Source organism: Aricia agestis, chromosome 19 (genome assembly GCF_905147365.1).
Source record: "Aricia agestis chromosome 19, ilAriAges1.1, whole genome shotgun sequence".
In the NCBI taxonomy this organism is placed as follows: domain Eukaryota; kingdom Metazoa; phylum Arthropoda; class Insecta; order Lepidoptera; family Lycaenidae; genus Aricia; species Aricia agestis.
The window spans coordinates 3,733,550-3,749,561 of record NC_056424.1 but is presented as its reverse complement, the minus strand read 5'-3'; the positions used below and the strand labels follow the sequence as shown (position 1 = coordinate 3,749,561).

Sequence of the window (16,012 nt, the reverse complement as noted above, 5' to 3'; positions counted from 1 at the left end):
TTGGTCTATTGGCCGCTTGTCTTTCATTACGGGCGAAAAATTGGTAGCCACGGGCCGTACCGCGAAACCGTTTTGATACTCAAACAATCGTACGAGAATGCTGCGTCCTACTGTAACAAACGTAAAATGACATTGTTAGAGCAGGACGCGGCATTCTCATTCGATTGTTTGAGTCTCAAAACGGTTTCGTAGTAGGCCTACTGTTTATGTAAAACGTGCAGGGAAACGAATTACTGAAAGAACCTATAACAGGGGTCACCAATTAGTTTCGCTCGGGGTCCATATTAAAAAATGAAATGACCTTCGCGGTCCACACATTAAAAAAAATTTGCTATTTGACCGAACTTTGCTCGGTATTCGATAAAACACGAATAAAATGACATTTTTCTAAAAATGATTCCTAGCTAGATCGATTTATCGCCCCCGAAACCCTCTATATATTAAATTTCATGAAAATCGTTGGAGCCGATTCCGAGATTCCAATTATATAATATATACAAGAATTGCTCGTTTAAAGATATAAGATAAGATTTAAAAAAGGTAATTACGGAATTTACAGAGGTATTTATTTACAAATCAATGAGAAAAGTGTCAATTTCTGTACCTAATTATCTCTCTAATGTTTGGAGTGCGATAAGTGCAAGCTAATGATATTAAATACTGGAAATGTTCATCACTAAGTCGATACCGAAATTTATTTTGAACGAAGTTCATCTTCGATAGTGCTCGGTCCGCACACAGTGGGTCGGCGGTCCGGAATCCGGATGCGGACCGCGGTCCGCCATTTGGTGATCCCTGAGCCAAAGTTATCTCCACCTGTCGACCGGACTATACTTACTGCTCCATCTTGGCGTTCCGCGGACAGTCGTTGGGGTCCATGCCCGGGAACTCGTTGGTGTGAGTCTGTACCGAGTACGGGTAGAATATCTGCATCACCTGAGGAACGTTAAATGTAAAACATCAATAAAACTTTAGTAAAATACTTTGTGTGTTGCTCACCAGTTGGCATGACTGTCGACTAAGGTTCAGAGGTATACCGTTTTAAAGGCGAATTTCTAAAAAGCTTAAATCGCATTGTAAATAATATCTTGATTATTTTAAGTGTCTAAACCATAAAGTTAATATACCTAGCGGAATAGAGCAACAATCTCGAGCTGTCAAACGGAACCAAAATTGGTTTTCATCTGTGTGAAAAATATGTGTACGTATACACTTACACAAGCATGATTGAACATGAATTCTATGAGATTAAATTGTCAACGTGCGGCACGTGCCGACTGGACGTCAAAAAAAGAGTGCTGCTGTCATGTATCACACGTCTCTTTTTACCACGCAGTGTTACTGATAGTGACATCTCTCTTGCTCATGCCTTTGTTTCTCTATTCCGCTAGGTATATTAACTTTATGGTCTAAACACACTAGGCCGCAGTTACGCGGCGTAAATTCCACATGATTACGCCCGCAATGTATTTTAAATTACCGATGACACACTATTCCGTCGCGTTCCGTCCGTATTTTGTATGCGTTTGGCATTGCGAACGTATCATGCGGAATTTACGCCGCGTAACTTCGGCCTAGTGTGTTTAGACACTTAAAAACCTACGTTCATTTTAAAAGATCATTAACAAGAAATTCGTGACAGCACTAGGCGACAATACGCTGCAGCGGAGCTAGGGGACACTTTACACTACATACTTATAATATGTGACTAGCTGTCCCGGCAAACGTTTATTTGCCATATAAAGTATTTTGCCCGTATTATTTTATTGAAGTGAGTAAATAAGTATGTTATCATGGCAACGTCCATCGCTATCCCGTCGCACAAACAATGGTCGCCGTCAGTCTCAAGTTGTAATAATTTACTATTATTTATTCCAAATGCATTCATCAATATAAAAAGTACCCAGTAGCCGATTCTCAGACGCACTGAATATGCATATAAAATTTTGTAAAAATCAGTAAAGCCGTTTCGGAGGCGTACGATGACTAACATTGTGACACGAGAATTTTATATATAAGACAAGAAGGGTCGCGCTATAATCACACCTATAAGCAGGATCCTCTTACCTTGGTGAAGTCGATACTCCTGACCAAACTGTTGATCTCCTCATCGTAGTAGTCGTGGGAGAAGATGAGCAGCGTCTTGTCGATGTCGCGAGCCTGCGCCAGCGACACGATCAGGTGGCGCAGGTACGTCAGACGCGTGTGGACCTGGGGGTATAACGTTAACAGTGAACATACGGCAGAAATACTGAGTCAACTAGGTGTGGACCCGGGGACATAACGCGAACAGTGAACATATTATAGCTAGCTATCTAATTTGCTGAAATATCAACTCCGATGCGCCAAAATTGTTTTTTTACCAAAAAATTAACCTTAACCGGAACTCAACGTATCTGAATACCAAATTAAAACAAAATCGGTTCAGCGATTTATGCGTGAAGAGGTAACAGACAGCCAGACACACTTTCGCATTTATTAATATTCGTATGGAAGTATGGATACCTACATGAAAAAAACACAATATGACAACGTCACACGGCCAGCGAAATTTAAAAAATATTTCACTTTATTTTCATTACTTTGATTACAAACTAAAATTATAGTAAAATAGTAAAATGAGACGCAACCAGCAGCTTATGTATAGACCTCGAGACTGTACGTTCCTCGTGTGTTCTTGTTTTGAAGAACCTTACATTAGGAATAAGTAAGTATTCAAGCGTTCTTCCAACGTCGGAAGGATTGTATTTGTAAGAAAATATACCAAAATCAAAACTATAAGCAGTTATTTGACAGACAGAACAGCTAAAACAAAAACAAATAAGACTGAAAGAGAATGTTCTTTACATCTTTTTTTCAACAGTTTCCAAAAAATCCTAACTGTTTCTAATATGGATTTGGAAGTTGGAGTTCATGCCGCGACACAAGAATTACGATCTTATTGCATTATAGATTTGATCGGGTTATATCAAGTTCAAAGAGAATACAATCACAATGTTGTCAAGTCAATGTTACCTGTGATAAGCTGGAAACAACCCGACAAAATAACATAGCTCCACCATATTTATGCATCAATTCCTATAATTCTCTATCTCTTACAGAAAGCTCAGCCCCTGTCAGAAGTCCCCGTTGACTCTCTACGAGCTAGCGAGTAAAGTGGTCAACCAGCTGCCTTTCCCTAACGCCTTCCACTGGTCAGAGTCTGACGTAGCCCGATGGATGGAAAAAGAATGTGGACTATCATTGTACAAAGTATGATAAATTTATGTCTGATTTCTGAAGATTTTTTATAACTTCAAATTAGTTACAAAATGTTGGCATTTCTAGTATACTTAGTTCCTTTGTGAATTGTGTCGTCTTTCTATGTCAATTTTTATGTAAATAGTGTCTTGTGTGCACACAAGACACTATTTAGGTACATAAAAATGTTAAATAAATAAATAAAAACAGTTATTATTATTTAAGGAATGCATTACAAAAAACATCGTGAATGGAAGACGCTTGCTGTTTTTGGAAGACGCGTCGAAAATGCCAAAGATGAATGTAACAAACTTCGAACATATTAAGGTAAAAGTTCCGAGCGATCTTATTGTTGAACCTAAGTTACTGGGTTGAATTTGTTGTTGCTGTTGTTTTGTTTGACAGCTTATTCATAAACAGTATGGAGTGTAGATGGAGGAGAACTATCTCTGTATGTAAAAGTGTCCGCTGAAATGCGTTAAATTAGGTGGCGCTACAGTAGCAACAGGGTAAATTTTAAATTATTTAGCAGCTTTTATTTCAGCTATTTAGGTTATATTTTAATATACTTCAATTTATATTTTGTCAGCTATTTTAGATTATATTTTAATATAATTCAATTTATATTTTGTCACCAACGGCTACATTCATTCCATACCCTTTGCTGCAGCTAGCGCCACTCTTGGAGGATTTTTCAACTGTTATTTACTGCGTACAGCTGGACACTTTTTCAAATATCCCCCATATAAGATAGTTCTCCTCCATCTACCTTCCATAATAAACAGTAACAATCAGCCCCGGAATTATAAACTGGTCGTTATATAGGCCGCGGCCTAGAGGCGGCAGCATCCTGGAGAGGCCATAGAGGCCCTACGGATTACTTACACGGAGCGGTGGAAATAAAGTGGCCTACTCTCATGAAAAATATAAATTCGGTGCTGGTAACAATATTATACTTGTAGATAATCACAGCGAAAGTGAGAGAACTATTTGGCGTGGAGATGATACGGTTCACACGAAGCTTAGGTCTACCGTACAGGAAACCTCTCACTCACTGCACCTGGTTCAAGTCGCAAACAGGACCATCTATGGGTGTTCGGACTCTTTGGAACAGGTGTGTTTAGTACAATAAGGGTGCATTCACAAAAGGTCGCCAGTAGTGCGGCAGCAGCGCGACAGCGCGAATATGCTAATAGGACCAGCGCGACAACCGCGCGATTCTTTTTAGTCTACTTCCAAAAAGGAAGGGATTTCTCACTTCGATGGTATATACCTCTATGTTCGTTTTTTTATTAGTATAGAAGTCGCGCTGCTTACATTGCAACGTGACGAAGCGTATGAATTTTTAAGAGAGCCATTCAAAATTGGAATAGGCAGCCCAACACCGCGGGCGGGAAGTATGTCAATTCAATGTATGACTTCTTCTGTACTAAATATATTTCAGTATTGAATGGCTTACGTCTTATATAAAAAGCCTCGTCTCGGTTCTGTCAATAATGACCATATTATGAACTGTTGAACAGCGGCTGAGTGCTGACATACCTCATCAAATAAAACGTGCCCTATAACTTCGCAATATGTTAAATAACATCAAACAACGTTTTAGATGCGACATTCTACGATGGATGAATAAAATCGGACCTGAGCCTACAGTTCTAGACCACTGGGACATGGTCTGGTAAGAATTCCTCTAACGATTGTTTTATGATCCAAAACCATTAGGTTAGTTACATAATTTCATTAATAAGTTTTTTTACTAGCCTCGTGGTTAAACAAAGAAAATTAAATCCGATCAAATTATTGTCTTTGTATTTATTGAGAGGTTAAAACGCGACATTCATATAAATTAAAACAGAGTAAGAATTGCATTCGAATTGCAAAGTTAGAGAAACCAAAAATGACATTTGTAAACAGGTATCAAAAGCCCGATTTTCCTTGCACCAAGTTCGCTAGAGTTGAAAAGAAAAGGAAAACTCAAAGCTCCCCAGACGAACGTTGCAACGAGTATCAGGTGAGTTAGCATATCTAGTACGCTGTAGGACCTAAACAGCTCTTCAGATATAAGAGAGCACTAAGAAATACGAGTACGAGTCCGCACTAATGCGAAACGACACAACGCGACACTTCTGTGTAACGACAGTTCAATGGAACGTGAAAAGTCGCGTCTAGTTGTGTCGCGTAGTGCGGTCTCACCCATAAAGTTAATATAGGTACCTATCGGAATAGAGCAACAATCTCGAGCTGTCAAACGAAACCGAAATTGGTTTTCATCTGTGTGAAAAATATATACGTATACAGGGTGTAACAAAAATAAGTGATAATACTTTAGGGTGTGTACGTGTTCCTTGTAGAGAGTTCAATGTGAAAGTAGCGGCGCTGAAAGACCAAAAATTTTTTTCACTTTTGTATGGGGAAACTCGTGACGCTCGGGCCCTTGCCCATACAAAAGTGAAAAAAAATTTTCGTCTTTCAGAGCTGCTACTTTCACAGTGAAATGTCTACAAGGAACACGTACACACCCTAAAGTATTATCACTTATTTTTGTTACACCCTGTATACACTTACACTTGAAGCATGATTGAAATGCATGAATTCTATGAAATTAAATTGTCAACATGCCGATAGGTGCCGACTGGACGTCAAAAAAAGATTTCTGATGCCATGTAACACACATTAACACGTCTCTTTTTACCACGCAGTGTTACTGATAGTGTATAGCAGTATTTCCGGACCAATACTATCTGCAAACCTTCAGGATGAGAGCGTATTTCCTCTTAAAAGGCCGGCAACGCACCTGCAGTTTTTCTAATGTTGCGAGTGTTCATGGGCGACGGTAGTTGCTTTCCATCAGGCGACCCTTACTCATTTGCCCCTTTATTTTATAAAAAAAATACAGCGCCGTTGGCCCATGTCCATCATACTCCAACGTAGAGAGGATAACCCAGGCCCTTTGGGGAAAGAGGCAACACAATGGTGTCCCTGCGCTCGCTTACTCCTTTCCCATCAAAGAGACATAAAAATCCAACATTGTGCCTTGTATTCTTTTTAGGAGCAATCCTTAAGTTGTGCGCGACTTATGTACTAGTTTCATATATGATCCGCAACATAATTTCAGGTACCCAGAAAATTTATATTTCAAAGGAACATCCCGAGTGACAAGCAGTTCATTTGGATGGAGCGTCTCTTTGAGTTGGAGAAAGAGATAAAAGCACCTAAACAGAATGAGACGAAAGATAACCGTGAAATATTGAATGGTATGAGTACGAAACAATTTATGTTGGCAAAGAGGAGGGCGAGCAAGCCGAAATTCTTTCAATAAAATGGGTAATATTATTATAATATAATAATATTATGTATTGTGCAGTTTTTTTTATATGTTAGGATTTTGAACCGAAAAATAGAATTTTTAATTCGACCGTATTCATAGTGTAACCAAACAAAGTGATAATACTTTGAGGATGTGTATGTGTCGCATGTATAGAGTTCACTGTGAAAGTAGCAGCGCTGAAAGAGTTTTTTGGAACGAAGTTCCTTATCGCGCGTTCGGTGTAAATCTGAAGGCTAGACAGAATGATATAATATCTTGATTTGACCTCGACACTTTTTATTAGTATTTTATTAGTACCTGCGCATAGGGGCGGAGGGCGTTGATAGTAAGTATACCTGGGCGTCAATATATGGCGTCTTTTTTTTTAATGTTTGAGTGTATATGTACCATCGAGGAAGTTGATTCCTATGCAATTGACAGACCAACGTTATTTGGTCGAATATGTCAATTCAATGTTAATTGTGTTCTGTCAGCTGGGTTTGACGTAACGCAACCAAACTACTTAGGTCCCCGATTTGCATAGGAATCAACTTCTCTGATAGTACATACAGGTTTTTTGAACATAAGAAATATCTTCGTTCCATTCGGGTGTCCCTTGACACCTTACAAATTTTTTTGTTATTTGTATGGGCAAGCCCTCCAGCGTTATGAATTTCCCCATACAACTCTTTAAGTACTGCTACTTTTAAAAAATAATCATAAAATATGTCCTTGCAGCACCCTTGACACTATTATCGATTCGTGTTTTAAAATTTATTGTTCTTTTATTTATTTAAGAGTTTCGTGATCGTGCACATTAACGAGTTAATGGCTATTTAACTTTAATCGCCTCAACCCTTTAACCGCCAAGGCCGGATTAATCTGATACATAGCTCCGGTCACTGAAATTTGGGAGACGGAAATTTGAAACGTGGGAGAGCCATGCTTCGGCACGAATGGGCCGGCTCGACCGGATAAATACCACGTTCTCACAGAAAACCGGCGTGAAACAGCGCTTGCGCTGTGTTTCGCCGAGTGAGTGAGTTTACCGGAGGCCCAATCCCCTAACCCCTACCCTATTCCCTTCCCTACTCTCAACTATTCCCTTCCCTTCCCTTCCCTACCCTCCCCTATTACCCTATTCCCTCTTAAAATGCCGGCAACGCACTTGCAGCTCTTCTGATGCTGCGAGGGTCCATGGGCGACGGAAGTTGCTTTCCATCAGGTGACCCGTTTGCTCGTTTGCCCCCTTATTACATATAAAAAAAAAAAAAAAAAAAATTGGGCATATTAGGCAAAGGTCGGAGCAGAGGACGCTACCAGGGCCCCCGCTACCATATGTGCAATGTGTGCAATGCACACGGGCGCCATCCATCCGCCATCGATAATATATACCATATTTGTATACAAAACACACATTTGACAACTTGACGCTCCGCTTCGCAGTCGCCTGGTCGCGTAGGTTTGGCCTAAGCTTAAAGGGGAGCCAAAATCCTTTTTTTGCACACAGACGCCAGTAGCCCTTATGGGGGCCCTGGGCGCTACTACCACACACAGTAAATAATCCGACCAAAATCTGGCATGTTGCACAATTCATATCAGAATATTGACAGAAACGTTGTCAAACATCGAACATAACTATTTGTTTACTGTCTGTGCTGGGGCTGACAAGCGACAAGCTGAAGCCGACAAGCGTAAAACAACTAAAACATTGTAGTAATATATCCTATTGTTGATGTTTACACGACCATAACATAACTTCGGCAAAACTGGAGAGGATAATCGGCGCATGTGTGGCAGAAGTCTCGAGGAAACCACCAATGGTACGGTTGTTAGCAGGCCGGTCTTAGCATAGGGTAAACTGAGCAGCCCCGCAGCAGCATCCAGATCAACTAGTTAGACAAACCAACCAAGACCAACGCCTTAGTGATGAAATTGGACCCTATTCAAGCAAGCAAGAGGGCACCATGATTCGATCTTGCCCCATCCTAACACTTGCCTCGGGCGGGCCAAAGGTAGTCTATGGTCTTGTCATCTAGTGTCATCCACAGTACCTGTATAGCTATAATGATGGTGTCTATAAGCTAGTCATCTAGTGTCATCCCACAGTACTTGTATAGCAATGATGGTGTCTATGGTCTAATCATCTAGTGTCATCCACAGTACCTGTATGGCAATGATGGTGTATAGGGTCTAGTCATCTAGTGTCATCCACAGTACCTGTAAGTATAGCTATAATTATGGTATCTATGGTCTAATCATCTAGTGTCATCCACAGTACCTGTATAGCTATAATGATGGTGTCGTTCTGCACGGGTCCGAAGATATCCTCGTTATAGACGGTCTGCGCGTCGTTGTACCGCCGTATCGCGCGCCGGATGTCTGACACGTTCCGCCCCGCGTACCGCTCTGTGGCGTTCGCTGGAATATAATGGAGTCAGTAAAAGTATAGGTAAGTACTTACAAATATTATAAATGCAAAACTTGACTGTCTGTCACCTCTTCATGCCCAAACCGCTGAACCGATTTTGCTGAAATTTGGTACGGAGATACTTTCAATCCCGGGAAAGGACGTAGGAAACTTTTTATCCCGAAAAAATGTACGGTTCCCGCGAAAGTGTCAGTCTTTGACAGATAAAGATTATGATTATGACTTTCTGTCCATCTATCTGGCCAATTAGTCAACTCACCAGTGATATTTTTGGGATGGACTGTAAGGTACTTGTGTAGCTCCGGCGGCACCAACGCCAGCACCTGCTCCGACGTCTCATTCGAATTCATCAGCTCTTCTGGAAGCAATGGTCAATGTTTTACAATATTTTAATATGCCAATACAAATTAGGTCATTATAGCGGCACGAATAGAGGCAAACTTTGAACGTTTCTCTGGTTAATCCATCAATATTTGCAATGAGGGTGTTTGAAATTCTATTTGCCACTAGATGTCGCAATGTAGCCGTCAGGTCTATCGTGTCATACTGCTGTCATATGAATATATCACGATTCACGATATAGCTGTCATGAGTCACGATAATATGTCTATTTGACAGACCTGACGGCTACATCGCGGCACCTGGTGGCAAATAGAATTGTTGAAATCCCTCCATTTATATTGTAATAGAAATTATTAAATAGCTTTATCTATTCCATCTAGTAGCAAGATAAAGACAAACTTTGAACGTATCCTTTAACTTTAAAGTTCAACTATGTAGTGTGTGCTTTAAGCACAAAGCAACCTTTTATTTGTTTTAACTTTTAAGTATTGGCTGATATTATGTGTCAAACACCAAAAATTAATTTTAAAGTACATGGTTTTTAGACATTTTGAGCTGCAAAAGTTTGGCAACTATGCGAGCTGGCCCATGTCTGCTGTGGGCCATATTTTGTTCTACAACACATACATACACTCAGACATTTTAAGATTACTCAGACATTTTATCTATTTATGAAGACTTTGTTGGAAAATATCTATACTTCATCTCAAACTTTTGAAATAATGGTTGCGGTAGTCACTGATGGTAAATTAAATATTAAACCCGTATTATACAATCACAAACAAGAAGAAAATCTGAGACCAAGCTAAGTAGAAAACGACAAGTTGGACGAAACTATAAAAGCAATATACAAAGCATATTAGGTAAAAAAGTTAATATGATACAAAAACAAATATGATATTAGGACACGTCAGTAAAAATTAGAGAGATTAACAAAATTTATAGCTGAATGAAATGTACACCACATATAAAAACGTAATACATGTACAATTAAAAAAAACAACAACATAATAAGCAACAAAAAAAACTAAAATAAAAAAACCTTCAAACGGTAGTTCTGGGTTAGTAGTGCTGTTACTAATAGAGAAACTATCCTCGATTTTAGTATCTGGAAAGTTTTAAATATTACATTGTTATTATGATAGAGTATAAATAAGGAATAAATGTTTTATTTATTTATTATTGAGGATAATGGAAGAAACTTAATAGTGATCATTTAATTAGTTGTTAAGGAAAATATAATAAATAATACTATCGCTGTCCAAGTTTAGCTATAATGTTCTATTCTTTCTTCATCACTTCATTCAGTGCCGGTTTTAGTACTATCAACGCCCTGGGCGAGATTCCATCGGCGTCCAGGGTGCTTGCAGCGCTTTTTCTCTGCCATCAGCACCCCTTTTTATCCGGTGCCTTGGGCGGTCGCCTAGCGTCGCCTCCCTCTAACGCCGTTACTGATTTCATGTTGCATTTTGGATGAAAACGGCCAGTGTTATTTTTTAAATAAAAAAAAAAACTCACCACCATCTTTGTCCAATATGCCAGTGGTCGCTGACAACATTATCTGTAGCCACACACAAAGCAAGCCCAGTATAACGAATATCCGTAGAATGGATGCATATCTGATTCGGGGCATGGCTCATACGGGTGGAGCGAGGGAACACATCGTCACCAGTTACGTTCGCGCGACGGTAGATGGCGTTGCTTCGTTCATCGTGCTATCTGGAATTCAACGAAATAAAAATGTTAGTAGAATATTATATATAACAGCTTAAATAAATCATTATGGATAGCTTGTTTATTCTTTGTCAGCTCAGTGAGTACACTTCAATTGTACTTTTAATGCCTAATAATATAATTTTAAAGTATCAGAGCTAATAGTAACTATTAAACAGTTTTGAATAATATGAAACGTCTTTAAATTGTATAGGTTGATTGATGAACCACATAATTCTGCCTACCCTTCGATGCTTACAGATTTTTTCGATAATATGAAGTGACCTAAAATTCGGTGGCTTTGCGTGAGACACGCATCGCAAAATTGTGTTTACGTAAACAATAACTCAAAGTATTTGCTGACTAAAGTGTATGTATGTTTCTAAACTCAATACGGCACATTTCTTTACCAAAAACAATGCACATCGACAAAAAATGTAAAATGTGCGAGACTTGTATGAAATTTATGGTAGCGCGGCAGTCTCCATATGGCAGCTACCATTTCCATAATACAGTCATAATATTTTTCTCAGACAAGAACACGCTGAAAGGCTCTTGTGACCTCAGGCTGTCCGACTTGGAGTCCAATTAAATAACAATTGAATGACGGCTTTTAATGCATTATATAGTTTAGACTTAAGACTTTAGAAAACCTTTCAAATTGTCTATCAAGAATAGAGTAGGACCGAGAACTGATCCTTGAAGATTTCCGTAGGTAAGTACTTGATCCTCATTAGTGAAGTCATATATTTTAACGTTTTGTGTGCGATTACATAGATAGTCTCTAAAAAGATTCAACGGTAGACCTCTGATTCCTAGGCATTCCATCTATGAACAAGTATTTTGACAGAAAGTGTGTCGAAGGCTTTTGCCAGACCCAAAAATATCCCTAAGTAGCTTTATCCCCTCTGACCATTTTTGTAACTAACAGTCAGTGAGCTCATGTACGGCATCATTAGATGACGAACGAAATCCAAATTGTATTTATGCAAACATCTTATTGCTTTCTAGATAGTAAACTAGTCGTTTATTCCTCACGCGTTCTAATATTTTGGAGCATGCTGTGACCACGGCAATTGGTCGATAGTTAATAGTTATCAACACAGTTTCTGTGACCACTCTTATGAACTGGATGGACTAAGGCTTTTTTAAATGCACGTGGAAACTTGCCCGTGGAGATGGCGAGATTACAAACGTAAGTATTGGAACCATTGCACTCTCATGTTTTTTAAGTAGGGCACTGGATATACCATCCCATCCTACAGCACAATCACTATGAAGTGATTTTTAATATACTTCTTATCTCTATTTCGTCTGTTGGCAGTATAACCATCGATTTTGCCGTCCTAGGATTGTCAGTATTTACTACCTGTTGTTGATGGCTCTGAATACATTTAGCAAGATTTTCCTCTATTTTGACAAAATAGTTATTTACATGGTTAATAGACTCTTGTGCTAAGTCCAATGTGGTTAGTAAGTGAGATGACGTGTTAATTTTTTTATTCCTTTCTGCTATTTCATTGATAGCCGACCAGATTAATTTAGGATTTTTACCGGCTTTTTTTCATTATTTTCAAATTGCATTCTAATGTCTCTTTATAATTTGTTGAAATAGTTTCTGTACCTAGTAAAATAAATTTTTAGAGCTTCATTATTTGGTTGTGGATTGGTGGTGGATTTTTTCTCGTTTAATTTTTTTTTGTGTAACGAAAATCGATGACGCATACACCTTAGCAAACCCAGAGTTATCCAAGCCTTTATTATTTTTTTACGATTGGCGGGTTTCGTTGCTTTAGTGTTATTATTTATTACGTGTCTAATCTGGTTCACCGATGTTTCTGCGGCCTCATTAGGGTCTTGGGTGAGGTATACCGTATACCCCACTAAAATCTATCTTTCTAAAGTCTTCATCTATTTGTTCACGATTAATGCGAACAGAGTGTTTCTTTACATAGCTTTTAGTCATGTTTCGATAGAAACATGATGACTGTATCATGATCTGTTAAAGCTGAATGTGCGATTTGAGTAGAGGCTGGTAGACGTGTTTTCAAAACAACGTGATCCAAGCCTGCATCTAGTCTAGTAGGTAATGTGTGAGCAGGTAATAGGCCGTGTGTAGCAAGTAGATTTAAATCAGCGACCACATGGTCGCTGATTTAAATAATATGTACTTTTCATGTTATCTTGTGATAATAATAATATAAGACATTTTCCTAATTTATTCCTTTCCAAGATAATTGCTGGTAAACCCCCTGGAATTACCTGTAACGTAGATAAAGTTATTAGGTAACTGCTAAAGTATATCCTTGATAATCCTTATCTGTATTTTCACAATATTTGGCGTTTATCTTATCTCGTGTGTCATGAAATCGATATGAAGTTACGTCGATAAAAATATACTATGAGAACGATAGTTGCTCAAAATAGCAAGTTTATTATCAGGCTTAAAATAAGCATTCTGTTTGAACACACGTGCTTAAGGGTGGCAAGGGCGCCGCAGGTGCTCGAAAATCGCACACCTGTCGATTTTTGGGTATGCTCAAAATAAGCATGCTTATTTTGAGCAATGCTTGGACACGTGGTCGTGAGCAGCAACTTCTCGCTTGAAGAATGCTTTCGTGCTTGAAATAAGCATGTGTAACTGTACCTTTAGGACACATTCGTCAACTCCTTCGCCTTACGAATCCATACTATAGTGTTCCAACTTCCAAGGCTTTAAATGAATGTGGACGGGGCGCTGCTGGTAAAGGAGAACTGTCAAAAATGACGTTTTTGTATGATGGCAGCGTTAGTTTCTTTTCTCGCCACGTTCATTTAAAGCCTTGTCGAGCTGTAATACTTATTATTATAAATGCGAAAGTGTGCCTGTCAGTCTGTTATCTCTTCATACCCCAAACCGCTGAACCGATTTTGCTGTTAGTTATGAAGATACTTTGAGTTCTGGGTAGGGACATACGATACTTTTTAGGGTTCCGTAGTCATAAAGGAACCCTTATAGTTTCGGTCTGCCCGTCCGTCTGTCTGTCTGTCTGTCCGTCTGTCTGACTATAGGACCTACAAAACTAATTCGGCAAAAATGCACATTATCACATATTAATGATGCCGACAAAATGGTACATGAAATCTTAAAAAAATATATGGTACGGTCTCCCCTACACATCAAGCGGGGAAGATTTTTTTTTCGCGTCCACCCCACATTGTGGGGTGTCGTTGAGTAGGTTTTTTAAAAATATTACGAGCATTCATAGATCATTTTCCGATTTAGGGATCCATTTGTGAAATATTAAGATTTAAAACACGTTATAAATGTACATTCATTGACCATAGAAAAATAAAATATAGAAACTAACGGTACTACGGTAACGCTACTAACCTAACCCTATATTGCGCGTGGCCCGACACGCACTTGGCCGTTTTTTTATTTACGCTAGAGTGCTACCAGCATAGAAAGTAAACCAAAAGTTTTGTTTGACGTTTGACAACGTTGCTATCAATATTTAATACAGGGTCAGGCCTGTCCCACTCGGTATCGAACTGTAAGTACCCCTTTAAAAGGGCAGATCACAAGGGACTCACAAGCGAGCGGTGACGCGCGCGCATGATTTTTTCGTCGCATATATCTACTACTACGTACTGATTTAACCGCTGTGACAGAATCATTATTAATCTGATAAATATGAACAATTGAAAAAAGTCAAAGAAATATTTCAATAAAGTAATTAAGACTTTAAAATACAAAAAAAGATAAAAAAATACACAAACATAGCAAATAAACCAATTTGTTACAAACAAACCGCATACAACACATAAATAAACAGAAGGTACTATGTTTAAGTTGTAAAAAAATCCTGACCAGCTCCTACTACAATCGAATAAAACTATTATAAAATATACGTTGGGTTACTAAAACTCGATTATTACTATAAAAAAGTTTGCTATTAGTAGCTATAGTAATTAAAAGAAGATTATTTTATTTTCTAAAAGGTGACAATTTTGATTTCGTCAGAAAGGGTACCTCTTACGCGATAGAAAGAGAGCGCACATGTAGGCAAATATAATTGTAGGCACCTAGCACTGCGCGGTCGGAATTTGAACTTTATAGTATCGCAGCAAGAGTTGTTATTTTTTTAAACGGGTTTCACGAGTTGGACTTCTGTTGGTACTACTAATATATATTCTGTGACAGGGTGCAATTTAACCTTCCTGCCAAATTTGGATATATTGATCCTTGTTAAAAATAAAAATACACGTATTTCTTCTTTTATAATCACTCAGTACTAAAATTTTGAGAAATAGCCTCCGAAAGTTAGCCTACCAAACACCACAAAATATGGACACATGCGCGACCTGGCCTCGCCACGCCGCGCCCTTCCATTGACATTCTTGCAGTAACGGATTAAGACTACTTGATGCCCTAAGCAATGAATGAATGAATGAATGAAAATACTTTATTGCACCAAAACAAACATGACATACAATACTTAATAACTATAAGAGTAAAAAGTACAAAAGGCGGCCTTATCGCTACAAGCGATTTCTTCCAGACAACCCTTATTGTAAAACTATAAAGTAACAGTAGTAATAGATGGTAGGTGACTACATAGACAGCTAAGTGTAAACTTTTTAAAATATTTAAGTATATTACAAATACATCAATCCATGCCTGTGGGCCCCCCTATCCGTATCTCGACCGACTCGATCCATATCAAAATCGGTCTTTGAACCTTAACTCTTCTGGTGCCCCCTCAGACGTGATGCCCTAGGCAATTGCTTAATTTGATTAATCCGTCACTGCATTCTTGTTATTATCATAAGTTGCGAATTTTCTCTTCATACTTTGACGGACTTAGGACCGTCAAATGTAAAGGACGTAGACAGGTATGTTTAGCATAAAATTAATTGATACACATCAAAAGAATGGAAAATTACAACTTTTTAATTACGAAAAATAAGCACTTTAGAAATTTATAATTAATCTA

The 16,012-nt window shown here is 38.6% G+C and overlaps 2 protein-coding genes and 1 long non-coding RNA gene across 7 annotated transcripts in view; 2 read left to right on the top strand and 1 right to left on the bottom strand.

The window, feature by feature from the left end:
• LOC121736486 (alpha-1,6-mannosyl-glycoprotein 2-beta-N-acetylglucosaminyltransferase) overlaps window positions 1–16,012 on the bottom strand; it is a 41,756-nt gene that overhangs the window by 10,311 nt on the left and 15,433 nt on the right. For 2 of the 5 annotated variants that reach the window (XM_042127706.1, XM_042127709.1), the window contains exons 2-7: window positions 10,839–11,039; window positions 10,363–10,428; window positions 9,238–9,336; window positions 8,829–8,968; window positions 2,068–2,211; window positions 839–936 (exon numbers count right to left, since the gene is read on the bottom strand). In XM_042127706.1, the coding sequence (XP_041983640.1) occupies window positions 839–936; window positions 2,068–2,211; window positions 8,829–8,968; window positions 9,238–9,336; window positions 10,363–10,428; window positions 10,839–10,953 (662 nt within the window). In that variant the 5' untranslated portion in view covers window positions 10,954–11,039. The remainder of the gene's footprint in view (window positions 1–838; window positions 937–2,067; window positions 2,212–8,828; window positions 8,969–9,237; window positions 9,337–10,362; window positions 10,429–10,838; window positions 11,040–16,012) is intronic. The other 3 variants (XM_042127707.1, XM_042127710.1, XM_042127708.1) reach the window with 2 other exon arrangements.
• On the top strand, window positions 2,592–6,596 carry LOC121736487. The gene is made up of 7 exons (XM_042127711.1): window positions 2,592–2,707; window positions 3,102–3,252; window positions 3,466–3,567; window positions 4,203–4,354; window positions 4,847–4,918; window positions 5,155–5,251; window positions 6,356–6,596. Exons 1-7 carry the CDS (start codon window positions 2,619–2,621, stop codon window positions 6,557–6,559), a joined length of 867 nt encoding a protein of 288 aa, XP_041983645.1. The 5' UTR covers window positions 2,592–2,618; the 3' UTR covers window positions 6,560–6,596.
• Window positions 9,474–15,592, top strand: LOC121736489. The gene is made up of 3 exons (XR_006037026.1): window positions 9,474–9,637; window positions 11,965–11,967; window positions 15,578–15,592. It is a non-coding gene; the product is annotated as an uncharacterized LOC121736489 (long non-coding RNA).

What these genes read in the sequence shown, in the direction of transcription:
- LOC121736487 (XM_042127711.1), top strand. Translation starts at nt 2,619, where the DNA reads ATGAGACGCAACCAGCAGCTTATGTATAGACCTCGAGACTGTACGTTC. An exon ending in GAACCTTACATTAGGAATAA is followed by an intron (nt 2,708 to 3,101) that starts GTAAGTATTCAA and finishes TATCTCTTACAG; the next exon opens with AAAGCTCAGCCCCTGTCAGA. An exon ending in GTGGACTATCATTGTACAAA is followed by an intron (nt 3,253 to 3,465) that starts GTATGATAAATT and finishes TTATTATTTAAG; the next exon opens with GAATGCATTACAAAAAACAT.